General features: G+C 49.0%; 1 protein-coding gene across 3 annotated transcripts in view; it reads right to left on the bottom strand.

The window, feature by feature from the left end:
* Positions 1–5,588, bottom strand: part of LOC134541658 (polycomb protein Scm) — a 77,590-nt gene extending 72,002 nt beyond the window's left edge. For 2 of the 3 annotated variants that reach the window (XM_063385257.1, XM_063385258.1), the window contains exons 1-2: positions 5,354–5,588; positions 1,750–1,799 (exon numbers count right to left, since the gene is read on the bottom strand). In XM_063385257.1, coding sequence (XP_063241327.1) covers positions 1,750–1,777 — 28 coding nt within the window. In that variant the 5' untranslated portion in view covers positions 1,778–1,799; positions 5,354–5,588. The remainder of the gene's footprint in view (positions 1–1,749; positions 1,800–5,353) is intronic. The other variant, XM_063385259.1, reaches the window with a different exon arrangement.
* Between the last annotated feature and the right edge of the window lie 16,693 nt (positions 5,589–22,281).

The raw sequence follows: 22,281 nt of genomic DNA, 5'->3' as shown, positions 1-22,281 counted from the left end.
AGAGGGCTGTATCGAGGAAGGAGGGATCATGAGTGGAAGATTCAGAGAGAATGGAGATGGACAGAGAGGAAGACAGGTATTCCTTGTGAGGATGGGGCGAGAGTGGAACGAACTTGAGGGGAGGACACTGGATCTGGGAGGAGGGAAGGTGTAAATTACTATATTATATTATAACGTTTCCTCGAATATCATTTATTTTAATTATTGAAATAAGCTTTTAACTATCAAAATCTTGAACAAAATTATATTAACTATAACATCTTTGTCAATAAATATCAAATCTTATAAACCTTAGTTGGACAAAAATATATATTTTTTTAAGAAGTGAACTATTGGTATTCCTGCAAGTGACGAGACAAAAAATACAGCAATGCTTCTCATACTTGTAATGCAGTTTATCTTGTGTTTTTAAGCACATTTCAATGCCATGATCATCTTTATAGCACATCTGGTGAGTTGGTAGTTAATATTTTAAAAATAGTCTGCATGCTGTCCGGGTCAACAACCCCTGTCCGAGTCAAGACAGTTTTACGGTACCACAGTTCTGCTTACTGTACCTTTAACTTGGATTTTACTGATGGACAGTTTCCCCTTGCTAAGATGATTTAGTAAATCCCTTGTAAAGCACATAATGGAAATAAGAAGTACGTTGTATTTTGGTTTTCTATTCTGCCTTCTTTCTGACACTGCTTCTCTGCCATAAACCAACCACAAATTGAGAAATTATGATTCTTAAAGTGTGACTGAGAAAGCTTTCCAAGGAGAAAAATTATATTGAAAAAGTATGAATACGAAAATGTCAGCTTAACAACAAGTCCAAACTTACGACACCGCGCTCAAAATATTAAACAGTTTTGAGGCTATCAACAGTACTCAGTTGAGTACCCTTTCAGTTATTATAAAATAGAAAAAATAGAATAAAAAGTGTACTACTTAAGAACATAAGCACCAACAGAGGAACTCCTAAGCTCAGTGAAGTGAAATTACAATATTATATTCACATGATCATGAGTTGCAATGTCTAATGAACAGCAAATGTTCCTCTTCAAGAGCACATGTGAATATTTCCTGCTTACGGAGAAATGTTGAGTACCTGGCAGTCAGCCAGTGAGCGAGTCTACATAGTTAAGTGAAATGACTTGGAACAGAGGTATTGCTACAAACAATCAAACGTCACAAGAAGCCCAGTTATACGAGGCGAGCCCGAAGAAACCACTGTTTTTGGCCGAGGGTGTCTGTTTTAGATGCAAGTAATGAACGGGTGTGTCAACACAACAGCTACACACAGATACAGTCTGTTGCACCGCATGCTGCATGAACACAATGGCGAACCTCGGATGTAATCATTCGCAATGACCAACCGCACAGAAGATCTTTTTAACAGCCTTCCTCTCAGTTTGCTTAGAGCCTGCCAAAAAGCAATCTCCCTCAACACCAGCTTAGAGCTATCTCTTTAACAGCTACACCACCCCTAAAATTGCAAATTTCCCTCAGCATTTCAGCCAGCTGTCTGCTGAGTCTTTTAAAGGGTTTCCAATATTTTATGAACACCGCTGTTGAAGTGATTTTTGCCTTTCCACAGACCTCATTCATACAATGTACTTTTCGTGTTAAAAAAAAATCTATAAAAAAAACTAAATGTATCAAGCAAATCTTAATTTTTAAGGTTTTTAAAATGGTTAAACTGTCAATCCAGCATAATTTAGGCTACTATCAAAGTCCACACCAATGGCAGTTGAAATTTCATACCTCTTACTTTTCCTTGCAATCCTGACATTACACTCCTCCAACAGTAAGATCTGAAAGAAAAAAAAAAGAACGTTAGTACACAACACTGTACTAATATATGCTAGGGCTAACATGTTTTAAATTGCATCTCTCTACCATTCTGATTCACATAGGTTTATTACGATACGTATTAGAAATTAGAAATTTGTTATGTGAACTCTATCATAAGAATTTTTCTGAATTCTTTCCTACCCAATACAATATTGCTAAAAATCAGAGTTGGCAGCGGGCCCAGCCCGCAGGTTTTGGGTTGGGTTTTTTTTCGATAAAACCCACTTGAAAAAACCCGGGCGGGTTTTATTGAAGTGGGTTTTTTGTTAATTTCAAAACTGCTCATTGGCCAAATGTCGTTGATTAGGTGGTTTATAGCCAGGGCGCAGACCCTGTATCATTTCTTTAAATGCAGTGGTATCTGCTGCTTTAAAAGCAATGTTGGCTCGAGTAAAAAAATTTTGCATTGGATTTGTCCAAAAACTTTGGCTGAACAGGGGTAGTAACCTGAGTAAAATCTGTAACCTTTGCTTGAATTTTCTGTCCTTTCTGCAAGGATGAGGAGCAGGAAGTTCCGGAAGCTGTAGATGTTGAAAATGGTGACAGCATCAGTGGGGGGACAGTTGCACTACCTTCACTCAACCTAGAATACTGCAATTCCATAGGATGAGCAGTACTTGATTGATTTGAAGTAGAACTTAACCCTACATCATCCACAAACTCACTATTTAGCTCAAGGACTGCTGAAGAATTAGAACTTTAACATTTAGAAAGATGAACACGAATTCTTTATACCCCCCCCCCCCCCCCCCCCAGAAATGTTTACACTTAACATTACTACTGCCATTAATTTTCAGCACTTCAGACCATTCTGTTGCACTTTTCCTTCCCGAATTTGTTACAAACTGCATTTTATTTTAACCTGAACCTACCAGTGTACACCAAAACATAACAAAAAATATGGCACCAACTAGTACTGAATGATCCAACACCAACAGGCTCCAGCTGCTGACTGACTGGAGTCTAGAAATAAACTAGCAACAGGAGAAGGTGAAAGGTGATAACTACAAAAACTTTATCACTAAACCACACAAACAAAAGGAAATATAAGATGACCGATGACACATGAGTCTGGCAACCTGGAGTGTTATCAGTGACTCTCACATCTCCACTCCAACCAGTCATCATTGTCTGATCATATTTCTAGGTATAGTTACAGTATTGATTTCAAAGTAGGACATTGTGTTTCTTGATGAACAAATAATTGACTATAAAAATATTAAAAACCATATTTGTATTTGAAGTTAAGTAAAAACTCTCAAATTATCCTGTTTAAAATTATTCTCAAATTACATAATTTTGCTAATAAAAATTATGGTGCAACCACAAAGCATGATACATATGTGTAAAACACTACTTGCCAACACGTTAAAAAAAAAATCTAAAAATTATTTCAATAAAACAAGGGTTTTTTCATTAAAACACTATAAAACACAGATGGGTTGGATTTGTTTTCAAAAAAAGTCTGGGTTTTTTTCCAACCCTGCTAAAAATACATAACAGTTTTGAAGTGAACATGCTGCAGTGAACTACCACGGCCAAGAAGCAGAGCTGCGCTGACTTACAACCACCTGGGCATGACTTGGAGCTAACGAACATCAGTGGCTAGAGACTGCCATCCCGCTGGAAATGTGTGGGATTGGTGCTGATCCCGCGTACATGTTTTATATTTTACAGATATCTACTCGTTATAGGAGTCACTAGGCCCTATTAATTATGGACGTCAAGGTGCAGTTGTTGACAAGTTTTAATGAACAACAAAAATACAACAAAAATAAAACAGTATTTCTGTGAATGAATACTGAATAACAGGAGGTTAATGCAATTGACATTCTATAGCAGGATATGACTGAAAAGAATGTTCAAAACAGCATGAATTTAAAATACTGAATTTTTTTCAATGTAAGTGACAAAGTACATCAGAACATCAATGAAAGTGAATGAGGATTAAGTAATTTAGATTTGTTTCAGTAGTGCAGACATGTTTGAGGCAAGCGGAATCTGTAAATTGTTGTTAAACTGAATTTAAGTATGTATCGTTAACAATTCTAAGAAATACTTGTATCAGAAACAGTGGATATAACAGAGAAATTTTGTATGTGTGTGTATTTGGTTTAGTGTATGGTGTGGTTGTGTCTACGACTTCAGTACCTTTAATTTTTTTATGGGGGACAGCGGTAAATTAGAGGTTTAAGGTGGATAAGTGAAGAAAAAGTTGTTAAATTGGAAAATACTATGTCTCATATTAAAGACTAGAATGATAAAAGATTTTGGTATGCAATGCTATTAAGAAATATATTAAAATTTTTAGTGTGCACAAACTATAATTTCAACCATTCTACAAAGATTTTGTGATTCTAATTACAAGATCATACCATAATATATTTTAGGTATTGTGTTATATCTTAATTGGGAGGATTCTTATGTTGTATTCCAGAACAGGTAGAAATCTAGAATACTTCATGATACCCAACATGTAATTTTCCTTAGGAAAAAATTTAGTAAAAAACAAGCATGTGAATATTCTTCACCCAACTCCCGTGCTTGTCCCGTATGAATGAATGGGTGAAAATGACACCAGTGCAGATGGCATTATCAATTTTATTCAATTAAATTGCATACCACTACCAAAACATGGTGGCGGCAGTGTGAAAACACAGGTATTCTAATGTAAGCTTTAATCCGTAATTTTTCCTGAACCAGTAGAAATTAAGAAACCATGTTTTCAGGGTACATTTAGGGGCATCTCTAGTACTTGTAAAACATATTTCTCATTTTTCTTTACTTGTCATTCCCCGAAGCAGTGACGTCCGATACTGGTATAGTAATGTAAGCTATAACATATTATTTTTCACAAACTAGTAAATTAATTTTAGGGACGAGTGTAGTGTGTGAAAACCCATGTTTACAATTTTTTTTCTTTCTATTCTAAAAAGCCGGGACGTCCGATATTACCGCCGTTATAACAGACAATTTTCATGATTTTCGTAGCTTTATCTAAATTGTACAGAATTTCACAATTTGTAGAAGGAAATCAAAAACACTCTTCCGAAGAGGAATAGACTCAGCAACATTTGTATCACACAAACATTTTTCCAAATTTGTTTTTTAGGAAGAGACACTAACAAGTATAGCTATCACATCTATAAAACGAAATAGACATGGCTAACAAAAAATGTGCTTTGAGCATCAGTTCAATATTGTGACATAACCCTAAACCTTGATACCATTCGCTTAAAAAGTCCTTAAAATGTTTATCTGTAACATGCCAATTACGAATAGCATGATTAAGAAATGCAAAAACCAACTACAAAAGTAATAAATGTTTATGTGACTTCAAATATCAGCACATAAGTTCAACTTCGGTATATGGACCTGCGTAATAATTGTTTTGTTTTGACTCATTCAATTATAAATGTCAAATACCAATAAAAACTAAAAACGCTTTCAAAAAAGAAAAAAAATTAAAATATTTCAGTAGCAAAATAAATAAAGAACCCCGGCAAAAGCGTACCTTTATACAGTGGCTACCCGCCGGCAAACGACGCAATAACACACACAATCACAACAAATTTGGATGATGTTTTTCCATGTTTAGCTTGTTGGTTAAAACTTTAACACGCAAAAACTTTCCAATATCAGAAAAATCGTCATTTACTAACAGAACTCCAGACAATCGCATTATTTAGCTCTCAAACAAAGATACCAACATCGCCATGTTCTTCTGTTTGAAGCATCAAACCATTATAAAAAAAAGTGTTTAGAGGCTTTCGCTAAAAATAACTAATTATTGTAAATATTATTTGGTGTTTACTTCATTTTTTCCCCATTATTATACAAAATCTTTATTAAACTCAATAATTGTAAAAATTATCTTCTCGCACTTAAGAAAAAGTGGTTAAAATGACTAAAATTAAAAAATTAAAAAAATAATAAAAATGTCGGGCTGTTACATTGCGTTGTTGGGAGCCGGTATTCTGCAAGTGTGGAGATGTGGTGTACCTCTTTCGGTAGTGTCGTGGTTATATAATGTTACCCGGTGCCAACTCTGTCACTATCAGCACCTTCTCACAAGAAGGTGAGTCGTGGACCATTCGGAACGTGTTACTTAACAAAGGAATGTGACGCCGACCGCCAATGCTCCTCTGTCGCATAGACCGCTATGCCTCATCAACGTCTCGCAAAAGCGTGTGCACCGAACGCGCCCGTGCGCGCAGCAAAGTGCAGTGCGTGCGACTAGGCGAACGCCGTGCAACGAGTGCTGCGCCGGCGGAAGGATCCAGCCGGGTGTGGCATATCCTCCCGCCGCACTACAACAAATTATTTTAATTATGTTTTCCACAGGTTTTTATTAAACATTATTTTTCAGTAATTAATAATTCAGTCTTTGCTAAATCATGTTTCACTGTGCGATTTGTCCCGAACCTGGCCGGTTCAGTTTCCCGCGAAATTCACACGTTTCCGCGGGAGGGCTGGCGGGGGAGGGGGGTCGCGCGCGGCGACACAGGAGTGTCCTTCGAGAGCTCAACCAGGCCGGCAGCCTGCGCGCAACGCGGAACCTTCAAACTTTGCATTCACCGACATGTAGTTTTCCATAGAGTAATTTCTTTTCAACCTTTTGTACAGTTCCGCGGTCGGCCTAAATTTACCATGAGGTACTTAACTTAATTCAATCAGTGCTCCGAGATGAGTGTTCCACGTCATACGTAAGTACTGTGGGGAGAGTATGTGGTTTTACGTCGGCGCTTCACGCCCAACCTAGCCTACAGGCTACTTAGTTTTGGCCCGCATGGGGCAGCCAGCAGGCGACACGTGCCATCAAACTTAATAACGATTCAGTCCCTGGGACACACCTCGACACCACGTAGAGTCGCCGGAGACACGGGCCTACGTGCTGCTAGCCCAGTTTATCAAGTGTAATATGTTAGTGGAATAGTTGTTCGCATAAGTGTAATTCGTCATGTCAGGGCTTGTGTATCACCATCGTACGGCAGTGCGCCACCAAACTTAATAACGATTCAGTCCCTGGGACACACCTAGACACCACGTAGAGTCGCCGGAGACACGGGCCTACGTGTTGCTAGCCCAGTTTATCCAGAGCTAGGTATTAGTGTACTGTATTGTGCTTCAAAATATCGTGTGCCATGTCAGAGTGTCTTTTGTAACTTTCGCGTCACGTATACGAGTCTGCCCCTCACGCGCATAAGAATCGTGAGCCGCCACTGAGGAAGTGAGCTGCACGTGTGACTAGTCGCGTCGGGCAAACCGTTACGGCCAGAACGGGCAGCACCATGTATTAGGCTGTGCTGTATTAAATTCACCAACTATCTGAAGAAGTTTTGTGTTATTATTCAGGCGTCCCGAGTGGCCTCAACAGCTCGGGGGGCCCTACTGCGTTGACCCCTACCTCTAGCCACAAGGCCGAACCTTCCCTGAGAACACGAACCTAACAAAATCGCGTCTAAATAATCAGAGGTAGCGGGGACGGCGTCAAATTGGCGCCCGACTAGTGTGGCTTTCATTTTCTAAAAAATTAATTTCCAAATTTTGTTTCAAATTTTTAAAATTTTTTTTTCTCAAATTTTTCAAATTTTGTGCTTCAAATTAGTGTACCAGTAAGGGCTCGCGTAGGAAGTCAGGAATCGCGCGGAAACGGACGCGACGCGCAGACAGCCAAAGGAGCGGGCACCTGGCGATAGGCGCGCGTCAAGTTACACGCCAGACGCGCATCAAGTGACGCGCCAGGCGAGATAACGGCTGTGGGAGCGGAAGTCCGCGCACCTCACACACGGATCAGGTGGCGCAGCTGCGCAGCGGCTACGCGCCGAACATGAGCACGAACATGAGCCGTGACGGAGCGGTAAGAACAGACATGGAAGGGGTATGCCACGCATGCCTTCTGCCAGGGTTGCCATTAAATCATGCCGCGGCAGGGATTTTCGCCACCTGTACCTGCGACACAGAGAGGAAGCACAAAACAGACTTTGACGACAGGAAACCAGGGCCGACGTCGACAATTAAGTGCGGCGCGAGGGGATGTCATCGGCGGCCCGATGAGGTGGCGTTCTGCCACCAGTGCGGCACCGTGAGGCACCGCGCGTGCACCGAGGCCCGGGAGTTCCTCAACTTCAGGAATGGGCTGTTCATGTGCCGCACGTGCGAACTCGCGCTGGACAGACTGTCAGCGATGCCGGCGGCCCCTATCGCACCGCGCCCCGGCGGCACCCTCAAACTGCCGGAGTTCGGAGGGCAGGAGCACGAGGACCCCGCAAAGTTCCTACGGACGTGCCGAGACAGGCTGGCACGATACGCGGTTCCTACAGATGAGTGGACGGAGAAGGCGTGCGATCAGCTGAGGGGGTGTGCCCTTGACTGGTGGACCACAGCCGGAGAATACGGCATGGAGTGGGGCGACTTCGCCAACGGACTGGAGGAGCGTTTCAACGACGCCCGTGCCCGGGCCCGGTGTCAACAGTCACTGTTCTGCCGGCCTCAGGAGGCGGGGGAGAGCGCGGAGGCCTTCATCAGGTCTAAGGCGCGGCTCCACCGACGGCTGGCGGAAGGGGAGGACGACAGCAGCATGCTAGGAGTAGTCGTCCAGCTGATGCTGCCCGAACTGCGGCCATTCCTTAGGGCCGCCACCGACAAGGGACTGGAGACGTTCGTGCGGTTGGCGAACGAGGTGGAGCGCGACGTGCAAGTTGTCCGCCGCAGCCGCGAGCCGCCCACCCGACGGACAGGAGCGTCGCCACTGATGTTAGCGGCCCCCGGGGACTCCAGGGCTCTGGTACCGTACGTGGAGCCAGTGCCGAGGCAACAGGGGGAGCAGCCGTCCCGACGTGCCGCACCCAGGGAGAACACCGAGGCACCAAACCAGGGGGCTCCGCGCTGCAAGTACTGCCGTGAGGAGCGGTACCACTGGCACGACGTCTGTCCCACGCGGGCAGCTGTCTGGCAAGCCAGTGGGGCGGGCGGTCCCACGTCGGGAAACGCCCGCTAGGGGGTAGTGCCATGGCTGGCCACTGTCCCTGGAACTCTAGCCCCGCCTCCACTGTCACCCCGGCGCGCCCCGTCAGGACGGACGGGCGCGGCGCACCCGACTCGTCAGTGGCCTGCACCGGGTCGTCGGCGAGCCGCACCGGACACCAGGTGGCCCCGGCGACACCGGCAGCACCTGCGGTGTCCGCTGACACACCGGCACGCCCCGTCAGGACGGACGGGCGCGGCGCACCCGACTCGTCAGCGGCCCGCACCGGGTCGTCGGCGAGCCGCACCGGACACCAGGTGTCCCCAGCGACACCGGCAGCACCTGCGGTGTCCGCTGATACACCGGCACGCCCCGTCAGGACGGACGGGCGCGGTGCACCCGACTCGTCAGCGGCCCGCACCGGGTCGTCGGCGAGCCACACCGGACACCAGGTGTCCCCGGCGACACCGGCAGCACCTGTGGTGTCCGCTGACACACCGGCACGCCCCGTCAGGACGGACGGGCGCCGCCCACCCGACTCGTCAGCGGCCTGCACCGGGTCGTCGGCGAGCAGTACCGGACACCAGGTGGCCCCGGCGACACCGGCAGCACCTGCGGACCGCCTGACGGCAGCGGCAGCGCCCCGGGAGCAGTGTGGTGAGTTGTTCCAATTAGGGCAGTTGGGACCTGGGGCGGGGCATTTACTCCGGATTCCCGTCAGGATGGATGGATAGCCAGTGCATGCTCTTGTCGACACGGCCGCCAGCCACACGTATGTGTCGGCTCAATGCTCGAGCGTACGGGACATTGACTCAGGGGCGGAGGAGGTGCAGTTAGCGACGCAGGGGGCGACAGCGCGTATTGTCGGCCGCTCGAACATCACCCTCTCCATCAGGGACCATGTTAGTCATACAACAGCACTAGTAGTAGAGGGACTACGGGAGACGCTGATCCTAGGTCTGCCTTGGCTGGCGCAGGAGGACGCCACTGTGGAAGTCAGGGAGGGGAGGTTGCACGTTGGCCACCACGAGCGGCGCATAGTTTACAGCCTGGGCTATCGGCCACCCGCCGAGCAGGGGACACCCATCACGCTCGCGGACTTGAGGAACGGTGTGCCCGCTGCCCATGTAGAGCTCATAAACAATGTCTTGTCTCAACAGCCACAGGTGTTTGCGGCCACAGATATGCTCCGCCGTACCACAACCACGGAACACACCATCCCCACCCGACCTCACCAACCCCAGTTCGTAAAACCATACGGGTTCGGACCCACTGAAAGGCACGTCATCCAGACCCAGATCACGGAAATGTTACAAGATGGAGTCATCGAACCCAGTGAGTCGCCATACAACTGCCAGATTGTCATGGCGAACAAGAAAGATGGCTCCATGCGTTTTTGTGTGAATTTCAAACCAGTCAATTCAGTAACCATACCCGCCCCACCACCGCTCATCAACATAACAGACGCTTTGGCAGGGCTGGGCGACGCCCGCATCTTCACGTCCCTGGACCTCAAGTCCGGGTACTGGCAGGTGCCGGTACGTCCAGAGGACCGCCCGAAGACCGCGTTCACTGCCCCTGACGGCCGGCGTTTCCAGTTCTGTGCCATGCCGTTCGGGCTGATGGACGCCCCCGCGACCTTCCAGGCCATGATGGTGCGTGTGTTAGACGGGTACGCGGGCGAGTTCGCCGCCGCGTACCTGGATGACGTCATCATCTGGTCACGGTCGTGGGAGGACCACGCCTGGCACCTCGGCCTGGTCCTTGAGCGGCTGGCCAGACACGGCCTCACGTGCGCCCCCCAGAAATGCCACGTGGGCGCGGCTGAACTGGAGTACCTAGGGCACATGGTGGATGCGGAGGGTTGCCGCCCTCTGCCAAAGCACCTGAACCTTATTGAGTCCAAACCCGCCCCACGAACCCGCAAGCAGCTGCAGAAGTTGATGGGCCTTCTCAACTGGCTGCGCTCGTTCATTCCGCATTTTGCCAGCGTCACCGCCCCGATGACGGACTTGCTGTCACCCAAGCTCAGGTTTCAGTGCACCAGCGAGGCGGACGCCGCCCTGGACGCGGTGAAACGGCAGTTCCGCGAGTGCCACCAGCTCGCCCGTCTGCAGCCTGACCTTCCCCTGTTCCTTCAGACAGACGCCAGTCAGGAGGGGATGGGGGCCGTCCTATACCAGGTGGGGGACAAAGGCGTGCGCCGGGTGGTGGAGTACGCCAGCGCCAAGTTCGGCCAGCCCGAACGGCGGTACCATGTGAACGAGCAGGAGTGCATGGCCGTCATTTGGGCTATGCGCCGCTACCGCCACCACCTGGAGGGCCGCCGGTTTACGCTGCGGACGGACAGCCAGTGTCTCCGCTGGCTGGACTCCGCCCAGGGCCGCAAGTCGAAGTTCACAAGGTGGGCGTTGATGCTCCAGAACTTCGACTTCGCGGTCGAGCACGTCCCTGGATGGGACAACCAGTTCGCCGACGAGTTGTCGCGCCACCCCGACCCACACAACACGTTTCAGGATGACCAGGACTGGGAGGGGCTGTTGCCTCCAGGGGGAGTCGCGCCGCCAGTCACTCCAGGGGAGGCGCCCGCAACTTTATTTCACATCCCAAGGGCCCCTGATCATCCCGCCGTCTTGCCTGTGGAGACCCTGAGCGAATTAGTGGAATTCGTGAAACAGGCCCAGCGGACAGACGACCCCACACAGGCCGAGGTGCGGTCATGTGGGGAGCAGGTTCACCCCTGCCACAGGTACGTAGACGGGGTGTTGGAGACCCGAGTACCAGGGGACATGGACGCCTGGCGCCTTCATGTGCCGCTCGGCGCCCGCGAGCAGGTAATGGACTTCCACCACACGCACGAGCTGGCGGGACACCCAGGTGCGCACCAAACCCAGTTAGACATCCGTAAGACCTTCCATTGGCCGGGTGTGACGCGGGACGTACGGGACCTGGTGCGGCGCTGCCAGCAGTGCCAGCAGAGGAAGACGAGGCAGTCTGACGGAATGGAGCAGCAGCGCCCCCGACGGCCCCGCGACCCGATTCACACCCTGGCCCTGGACATAATGGGGCCCTACCCACGGACCACCCGGGGAAGGAGGTTCTTGGTCGTCATCACAGACATTTTCACCCGGTGGGTCGAGGCCTTCCCGGTGTCCAACGTGCACGCCGGAACCATAGCCGCCCTGCTGGACCACGAGATATTCCCGCGGTATGGTTTCGCGCGCGTGCTGTTGACGGACAACGGCTGTCAGTTCAGCGGGAGGCGCTGGAGAGCTGACTGTCGCCGTTGGGGTCTCGACCACCACACCACCCCCATTTACCATCCCCAGGCCAACCCCACTGAGAGGCGGAACCAGGAGGTCAAGGCGCAGCTGCGGCTGAGGTTGGGGGACGACCACTCCAAATGGGACGTCCACCTGCCGAAGCTGTTGTATTGCCTCAGGCGCCGCACAAACGCAGTCACCGGTCATTCACCTGCCGAACTCCTGTACAGGAAGAACTTGGCGTTGCCCGGGGAAAGAAGGGTGGCCGATGTCGCCATGGGCACGGTGGCGCGCCCCAATCATGAGGAGGGGAGGGAGCACGCCAGACAAAGGCAGGCCCAATTCCTGGCGGCCCACACACCCATGAGTAGTCACCCCCCACCCCCGATCCAGCCAGGTCAGCTGGTGTATGTCAGGCAGCACCACTTGTCGTCCGGGGCGCGTAACTTTTGTGCGGGGTTGGCGCCCCGATGGTCGGAGCCGCGGGAGGTCCTGTGGAGGACGGGCCCCTCATCCTCTGCGGTCCGGACGCCAAGGGGGCGGCCCGCTAAAGTGCACCGGGACGACCTGCGCGTAGTCGCGCACGGGGTCAGAGTTGGCCCAACGACCCCCTCTTCACCATCCCCCACACTCCAGGAAGCCACAGATACGCCTTGGGAAGGAGCAGCACCTGAACCCACCACCCGGGGGGACATGCACACGGGCGATACAGACGGGGGTAGCCCCGATCAGGCACATGAATGCAACCAACCCGACCTCCGGGACACCCCGAGCAGGTCCCCGGTGCCGCCGGCCACAGTTCCGCACGTCCCCGAGGAGGTGGGGAATCCGTTGGTCTGGTTTCCTGACGAGGAGGGGGAGGAGGTCTGTGAGGAGGAGGACGACGAGCCACTGTGGCCGCTGGACCTCAGCCTGGCGGACGCCACGTTCCGGGTGTCCATGGACGAGCCCGAGGAGGGGGAGGAGGAGCCGGACAGTAGGGATAGGCGCCCCACCCGCAGACGTCGGGCCCCGGTCAGGACGTGCTGCGCGGACGACAGCGAGCCGGTAGAGTTCGCTCCTGTCCCCGCCGTGGAGGCGAGCTGCCCGACCACCCAACCGGACACGAGGGAACCTACCACACTCTGCCCAGTGGAGACCCCTACCAGCACAGTCCCCACCACACGACCACAGAGGGCCCGCCGACCCCCGGCCTACCTGGCGGATTACGAGTGGTCCAGGTCCCCGTCGAGCTACTCCACCCGGGCGCGGCCCGTAAGGGGCGATCAAGGGGTGCTAACACTCGTGGCCGGACCCCTATCATCCCCCCCGCCCACGTCATCCATTCCACCACCCTGCCACACCCCGACCACGCTGACCCCCCCACCCACTTGTCACCATATTGAGCTAGAAGAGGCGCACGTCGCTGCCCAGTCCCAGGGGGGGAAAGGACACGGGTCAGGGCATAACCCCTTAGCATTCATTGAGTGGGAGAGGTATTCAGGGCAGAATGTTTACATCACAACACACCATCCACTCCGCCGCGTAGTGTAGGGCTCGCAGTGCGGCGAACGTCAGTGAAGTGCTCAGCGTGTGAAGCGAGGCGTTGATGCACATAGCGGTCTCAGAGAAGGGGGGGCATTTGACGCCGACCGCCAATGCTCCTCTGTCGCATAGACCGCTATGCCTCATCAACGTCTCGCAAAAGCGTGTGCACCAAACGCGCCCGTGCGCGCAGCAAAGTGCAGTGCGTGCGACGAGGCGAACGCCGTGCAACGAGTGCTGCGCCGGCGGAAGGATCCGGCCGGGTGTGGCATATCCTCCCGCCGCACTACAACAAATTATTTTAATTATGTTTTCCACAGGTTTTTATTAAACATTATTTTTCAGTAATTAATAATTCAGTCTTTGCTAAATCATGTTTCACTGTGCGATTTGTCCCGAACCTGGCCGGTTCAGTTTCCCGCGAAATTCACACGTTTCCGCGGGAGGGCTGGCGGGGGAGGGGGGTCGCGCGCGGCGACACAGGAGTGTCCTTCGAGAGCTCAACCAGGCCGGCAGCCTGCGCGCAACGCGGAACCTTCAAATTTTGCATTCACCGACATGTAGTTTTCCATAGTGTAATTTCTTTTCAACCTTTTGTACAGTTCCGCGGTCGGCCTAAATTTACTGTGAGGTACTTAACTTAATTCAATCAGTGCTCCGAGATGAGTGTTCCACGTCATACGTAAGTACTGTGGGGAGAGTATGTGGTTTTATGTCGGCGCTTCACACCCAACCTAGCCTACAGGCTATTTAGTTTTGGCCCGCACGGGGCAGCCAGCAGGCGACACGTGCCATCAAACTTAATAACGATTCAGTCCCTGGGACACACCTCGACACCACGTAGAGTCGCCGGAGACACGGGCCTACGTGCTGCTAGCCCAGTTTATCAAGTGTAATATGTTAGTGGAATAGTTGTTCGCATAAGTGTAATTCGTCATGTCAGGGCTTGTGTATCACCGTCGTACGGCAGTGCGCCACCAAACTTAATAACGATTCAGTCCCTGGGACACACCTAGACACCACGTAGAGTCGCCGGAGACACGGGCCTACGTGTTGCTAGCCCAGTTTATCCAGAGCTAGGTATTAGTGTAGTGTATTGTGCTTCAAAATATCGTGTGCCATGTCAGAGTGTCTTTTGTAACTTTCGCGTCACGTATACGAGTCTGCCCCTCACGCGCATAAGAATCGTGAGCCGCCACTGAGGAAGTGAGCTGCGCGTGTGACTAGTCGCGTCGGGCAAACTGTTACGGCCAGAACGGGCAGCACCATGTATTGGGCTGTGCTGTATTAAATTCACCAACTATCTGAAGAAGTTTTGTGTTATTATTCAGGCGTCCCGAGTGGCCTTAACAGCTCGGGGGGCCCTACTGTGTTGACCCCTACCTCTAGCCACAAGGCCGAACCTTCCCTGAGAACACGAACCTAACAAAATCGTGTCTAAATAATCAGAGGTAGCGGGGACGGCGTCAAATGTCACCTGCACTGAAGAAACGATGCTACGCAGATTAGCCTGAACCCTCATTGACCCATGTCTTGCAGGCCCGTAAATATGCCATTAGCTAGGCTAGTCACTCTGCGGATACTCATGGAAAAGGATAACGATCAGGGATAAACAGTACTTAAACAACATATAATAATCATGTTTAGATTTTCTGCAGCGCCCACATGAACTTGCATGTATAAATGCACAGTACTTCACACTCTCCTCGAGAAAATGTGACGCCAGCCGATAGTGCGCCTCTTAGTCGCACAGGCCGCGATGCCTCTCCGACGCCTCTCAAAGCCGTGTGCCACGAACACGCCCGCACGTGCAACATGGTGCAACGAGTGTGAGTGCACCGAACGACCCGCAGCTAGCACCACTACCGGCCACCTCGGCGGAAGCACTCCGCCGGGTGTGGCAATGTGCTTCCGCCGGACTATAGCATTCAAGGGTACATGTTTTCTCTCACAGACATAAACTATGTAATGTATATTTCATCAAATGTTTTTATTTATTAAGGCAATTGTTCAACGTGCGAATAGGTCCTAAACTTATCACAACTGTTTCCCGTGCGCTGCGCTTCTGGCGCGCAATTGGCAGGACTGCTGTAGCGCCGTGCTACACGAGCGAGTCAGTATCCACCGGGAGCTCGGAGAGGCTGGTCGTCATCGCGCAACGCTGAGAGGCCACCTTCGCGCCAATTCCGCAACCTCATCTAGATCGTGAGTTACAACACCACTGGCCGTGCATCACTGCGCAGGTCTTAGCAGCAACGTCCGCCACGTACTGTTCTCTCAAAACTCCCCCTCTCTTCATTATAAGCGGGGTCATCGCCGAACAGCCGTACACGCGCGGAGCTCTCTAACCCCGAACAGTCGCGGCCAGGGGATGGATAGCACCATGTAGAGGTTGATGTGTAATAAAAACCACACTTCACGTAGCGGAGTGTATCTTTTGTAGTGTAAGGCGTCTTGGGTAGCCTAAACAGCCCAAGGATCACCTCTACGGACACGTCCCTGCCTCCCACCACTTGGCCGAACCCAAACTCCGAGACCCATTCCGCAAAAACCTGATATAGCTTTGACGGGGAGGCAGCCGGACCGGTGTCAAATGGTTATTTATATTGAAGTCGTACTTCCTGTGGCAGAAAAGCCCAGTCCACACCCCATCAGTAGCAGCCCCCGATGGTGGAAGGCACACTGCTCGCACAGTCCAAGAAAGTCAAGTGTAAACCCCAGCACAAATATGCAAACTGCTTACTCAGTTTTTTTTTGTAACCACTCCTTATAACTTGTCGACTAAACAATTCAGTAGCCAAGTAAACAAATTAATATCAAGCCAAGTGGGAAAGTGCGATGTGAGACAAGTATGTTAGCCTCTTAAGGTCACTGTGCTTTCAGAACATCCTTGGGCTTTAATTTATTCTTATTATCATCTAAATGTGTCACATAATTATAAGTAACCCAAATATTAGCAGATGGAGTAGTTACAACAAACAAAAAACCAGTCTCCAACTTGATTCACATCATAATTAATTACACCATTTCGATCCTTTAGCCATCTATTTAACATAGGCACAGTAATAAATATGAAGGAATTGAAATGTGTTAAGTCTGTAAATTTTCACGAAACCTTTGACATTTATTTGGAGGGCGATACTGGCGCAGTAATGCTGTCCCCTCCACTGCACAATTACTTTACAATAGTCCTTGTCAGACCTTGGTTTTGGGCAGATGCTCTTTTCATGGGGAGCCTTCAATCTTGTATGACTGATATTTTCAATCTGGTAATTATATTATCAAACCTAAAACTTTTTTGATCACTCCCCACCAGTCTCGGGTCACTTTGTGCTACAGGGCCAAACTCAGAAGTCTTAAAATTATGTCACCAAATGACCGTACCACGAGATTTATCATGTATGGGACTGGCCGACTCCATCGTTAGATTATTTAATAAGTCTCTCATACATCTCCTGGCATCAACGAAGTCACTAACGAAAGTAATATAAATTCATGGCTCTAACATCAAATCCCGATCCATAGTTGTATATTATGTAAACTTACAGGATTGGCCGCCATCACTCAGATTTTAATTAAGACTACTGCTGGGAACAGTATAATATATTTGTGTCTCTTAAGGGTCAACAATGTAAGTTGCCATCACCCGAAATCACGGGTTCGAAACCCAGGATTAGCCCAGTGATTGCTGGCAGGGATTATTTATTTTTATTTTTATGAGAGGGCACCAGGCTAGCCGTTGTGTTTCATGGGTCGTTGGCCCCAGCGTGGATCACTGGACTCGCTGTGGTTATTAATTTATTAACTTTGGGCAGCGAAACCATTTTACCGGTTTACATGAGCTTCCAAATAAAGCCTGTTCATGTGCACTGTTCTTACACCGTAAGCATAATTATTCTCCTAGACAATTACCTTTTGCTTATTGTGATAGATGTTAAACTGGTGGGGGGATGCCACAACACACTATTAATGTTTGTCGCCATTAACATGCGCTGTGTAGAACAATCGCGAATGTAGTCGTCATCCTAATCAGGACACTTTTTTTTTTCTCCGTCGGACAGAGTGTCCGCCCTAGGCTGCGTTCTGCCTACTGCCTGGCACGCAAGTGGTGCATTCCGTCAGAGTGATCCAGTGTTGACAGGGTGGGGACCGGGCTTTATTACCGCAGGAAGTATGACGTCAAACTTGTCAGCATGAGCCACAACTGTAAAATTATATGTGTGAATAAAACTAGTGTGTCATGCATATCGTCTTTAGTAATTTAGGTACCAATCATTATCAATTATAGTCAGGAATAAACTTACAAGGTTGGAGAGGGATTGTGCATCTGTGATGTAGCTAGTTATTCCTAAAGCCTAATATCCTAGTGAACCACGATGGGCTTGACAACCCACAAAATACATCAATTCTGTTGGATACACGAGCTAGCCTCATGCCATCCTGGATAATCAAAACATCAATTCAGCCAGCACTCACGAGTCCCACACAGGTTTCAAGCCCGATACTGCGGGTGTTGGAACTTGCTCCTGGTCTAAAACGTTGAGGCAGGCACACATTTGTTTCCCTGAATTACTTGAAAGACCATGTTGGAGTCAAACAGTCTTGTAAATGTGAGCCTGCCAATGTTCCCTATGGTGCGAGGCGAAGTAGGTACTAAAGAGTGGATTTGTTGCACGCTGCGCCACATGGCAGTCTACATCACAGGTGTGGCTCTGGATTGCCGGGAGGTAAGTTGAATAGTGGTGAGTACCAATTTGCTGTCCTGACGCCACTCCCACAGCCTGTTTAAGTTTTTGAGTAATTATTAATCTGAAAATGATCTCAGGGGGCAAAAACGGGGATTCGGCCTCGTGGCTGCAGGCAGGAGTGCGTCGCGGTTTTAACACTTCCCGGGCTGTTTAGGCCACCGAGGACGCCTTGTAAATAAACGGTAAACTGATTGAAAAAACACTGCACTTTATTAAGACCGTTACACCTGCTTGTCCAATGCCTGGCCGCGTCTGTTGTCTGACCATCGCTGCACGCGAGTCTCTATACGTAGACGATGCGCGCGAACAGGATACATGGCAAACTTGTATGTAATGATTTATCCTGCAGCCGTTACTGACGTGAATGATGCGGCAATTATCGCGGAGCTGATATGCTGCAACGGCTTATGCAGTGATGACGTTAACATGTTGACGGAAAACCGCCGGTGCTCCCTCTGGTCCGCAAAGGTCGTTATGTCACAACAACACTTACTCTTAAGTGCGCCGAACACGCCCGAGCGTGATGTCCGCCAAGTGTATGAAAGTCCGCTGCGACGAACACCAAAGCGACGACAGCGCCCAGCCTGGTGTGGCAATGCGCCGAATTAAATATGTAATTATTCTTTTAAATCAAAAACAACTAAATAATAATAATTAAAAGATAACTAGTCCAAGGGAAATTATGTCCAATTGTTTTATAATCATATATTGTGTAACACGTCTTTTAAGCCCAAAACTGGCCGGATCTGTTTTCCCGCGCTCCACGTGTTTAGGCGCGAGGCCGCAGGGCGGTCTCGCGCTCAGTTACCGTCGGGAGCTCGCAGGGGTCGGACGCTCCGCGAACGCAGAGCCATCAGCTTTCGCGTTACATCCACGTTTCAGCAATAGTGTAAGTTTTTAAAATCCTTTTACCAGCTCTGCGCCGACCCCACCCAGTCGCAAGATATTTCGTGCGACTCGTAACTAATTAAATTTATCCCAACAGGGAGCCTTGCATTTTCTACGTAATTTTGTGTCCAGAGATTAAGGACAGCGTAATTGTGTTATGCAGTTTCGGCTTCACAGCCAATTAATTGTTATCATCGAAGACTCTTAGCAACGTGTGTCGAGTTCTTAATCGCTAACTTTCGCCTCTTAACTTTCATCGTCTATAAATGTGTAACTTGTAATGTGCAATCTAACCGAATAATTTCCAATTAGAAAGTGACTGTGACGTGTATGTCTCCAGCTTACCGGGTTTACGTACTTTTCGGGACTTTAATATTTCGCCACAGGTTAGATTGCAAATAACTTTGAACATATGTGCTATTCTCCATGATAACGTAAATGTCTGCATAAGTTGTTGCAACACAGTAGCTCCGCGACTATCCGCCGCATCTTTCACGTTGATAATCGGCCACTGTATCATTCCGTTTATACCACTTTGCAACCTATCCTGGTCGCGCGCACCGTTTACGCATAGAGATAAGCGTGTCGCAGCGGTCAGACAACAGACGCGGCCAGTACCTGGACCAACGAGTGTATCGGTTCTGAATAAAGTGCAGTGTCGTGTCAATTCGTTTACCAGTTATTTACAAGGCGTCCTGGGTGGCCTGAACAGCCCAGGTAGGTTCGAACCGCGACACGCTCCTGGCTGCAGCCACGAGGCCGAACCCCCGTTAAAACCCCTGAAATCTTTTCCAACGTTAATAATTACTTAATGAAACTTAGACAGGCAGCGAGAGTGGCGTCACAGTGATGTGTATTTTCATAAGGTTTTTGTTTATGTAATAATGTGAGTGTGTAAATATATATTTGTGTTGTTGTGTACCTGTAGATGTGTTTCCCGGGCGACTGAGTCGCGTCTCCTCGCCTGTGACCATGTGGGCTCCACGCACTCGCACACGAAGGGAAGAGTGGGGATTCATGTGCGCGCGGCAAGGGGGGAGGCCGCTGAGACGTCGCGGAGCGTGGGTGGAGTTAGTCGCCTGAGTGGGATGAGAGAGTGCGGTCGCGAAGTGGTGAGTGAGAGTCGAACGCACACTGTCAGTCGTGTCACCGTTGTCATGTCCCCATCTTTCGCCTCTTTGTCGGTCATGTCACCGTCATTCGTATTGTCAGTCACGTCACCGTCGTTTGCGTCGGCAGTTACTTCACAGTCTTTCGTGTCATCGTCATTCGCGTTACTGCCAGTCACGTCACCATCATTCACGCCACTGTTAGTCGCGTCACTGTCATGTCACCGCCAGTCAGGTCACTGGTAGTGTCGTGTCGCGCTCCAAGTGTGTGGAGCTGGGCCTCGCCCTGATGGACTGTCACAGATGGGAGCCGTGACAGCCCATGTACAGTGTGTGACGTGTGCAGTAAACACAACTTAACGTCAGAAACTTTTTTATTTCACCCGAGTTAGGGTAGTTCCCTTGCCACGTGGCACGTACTCTCTCTACCGGAGCAGCTGGGCAGCGACTCCGAACCACGGGAATGGCCCTAACGTCGACAATGTTCAGCCTTTAAGTTTTAAGTAAAATATTTATTAGTGATTTATGGATGTGGCATGCGAGGGCAATGTCCCTCCCTTCTCCTGGCGCTCCTTTCTTGCGGGAGACTTGAGGAGTTCGCGGTACAAGGCAGAGGTGACAGTCAAGAGGGGAAAACTGCAATGCTTATATCACTGAGATCTTCGTGCCGGTAACTTTTATTAAATCAACCAAAACCTTTGTTACTTAATTAACCACGAGTACGTGGACCAGATTGCGGTGCAGGGCACCACCCTCCTGCCATAACTTTTCCTTTGCTATGCGACTATGTAGTGAAGTTATAAAAAGAGTTCAGGGCTAACTGATTTGGATCACAATCTTTCTATAGTGGGACTGCCACCAGAGCGTGTAGACGAGTAACATGAAATGGAACATGTGTTAACGGTGTTTCCAGTGTAATTTGTAGCATACCATTTCAGGGTTAGTACCTGTCCCTCGACTCTGTGAATAAAATCACACACACAAAAATTTGTAGTTCGCGGTCAACCTGCTTAGGAATCAACTACAAACGCGAAAAAAGGAGTGCTCAAGGATGTTGTTAGTTAGTAGAGTCTTCAACAACAGGCGCAGCCAACGAGCTTAGTGAGCCCCACTGGGGCCGGTAACTCACACTAAGGGCGGTATTCCAAGACGTTTGAGTAAGGTAGCGAATATGCACTGCCTTGTTGGGCAACTGCCGTACCCTAACTCTTGGGCAATATTCCAAAATGTGTCCTAACTGAACCCCTGTAAGGTATCATATCGGCAGCCGTTTTAATAAACGAGGAATTGTGCGAGGCTATAAACAGTTGTACTTCTTGGAATCCATCGTAATTTTAGCTTATTTATTAAAACTATGGAATTATAATGTGAAATAAAATATTTAATTTTGTTTGTGCAAGAATAAACAATGAACTTTTGGCCGTATTTATGTTTGCTGTTTTTTTAAGATATTAGAGGGGGGAAATTGCAATCGTAAAAATTCCGTTAAAGTTCATTAAAAAGGAAAAAATATATATACAGTTATGGATCAAATCGGCAACAGATAGGACACCAAAAATCAGTGCCCTAAAAATAAGGGACTGGCCGTGTCCTATCGTGCACTTGGAATAAGGTTAGGGTACAGGTATTGCATATTCAACACCTAAACACTTATTTTTGTGTCTTGGAATACGTCCCTAACCCTTGGGTTAGACTTCCAGGCTAACCTGGTGCTCTCCTGGACAATCTCATATTTAAATTATTGCAAATTACTTCCGCATCACTAAGTTCACCCTGTTATCAGTCAAGGGACCCCTGAGTGGTAGTAAGATTTATGTGTTTTTCTAGGTAGTTATAAAATTCTTATTATATATGAGACATATTTTCGTCTATAGTTTCTGCTAAATTTGGTCCAACGTGTAACATATATATGTGTACACTTTGAGGTGAAAATACATTTTAAG

This window comes from Bacillus rossius (genome assembly GCF_032445375.1).
Source record: "Bacillus rossius redtenbacheri isolate Brsri chromosome 4 unlocalized genomic scaffold, Brsri_v3 Brsri_v3_scf4_1, whole genome shotgun sequence".
In the NCBI taxonomy this organism is placed as follows: domain Eukaryota; kingdom Metazoa; phylum Arthropoda; class Insecta; order Phasmatodea; family Bacillidae; genus Bacillus; species Bacillus rossius.
The sequence above is the reverse complement of the archived record's forward strand: the minus strand, read 5'-3'. Positions and strand labels throughout refer to the sequence as shown.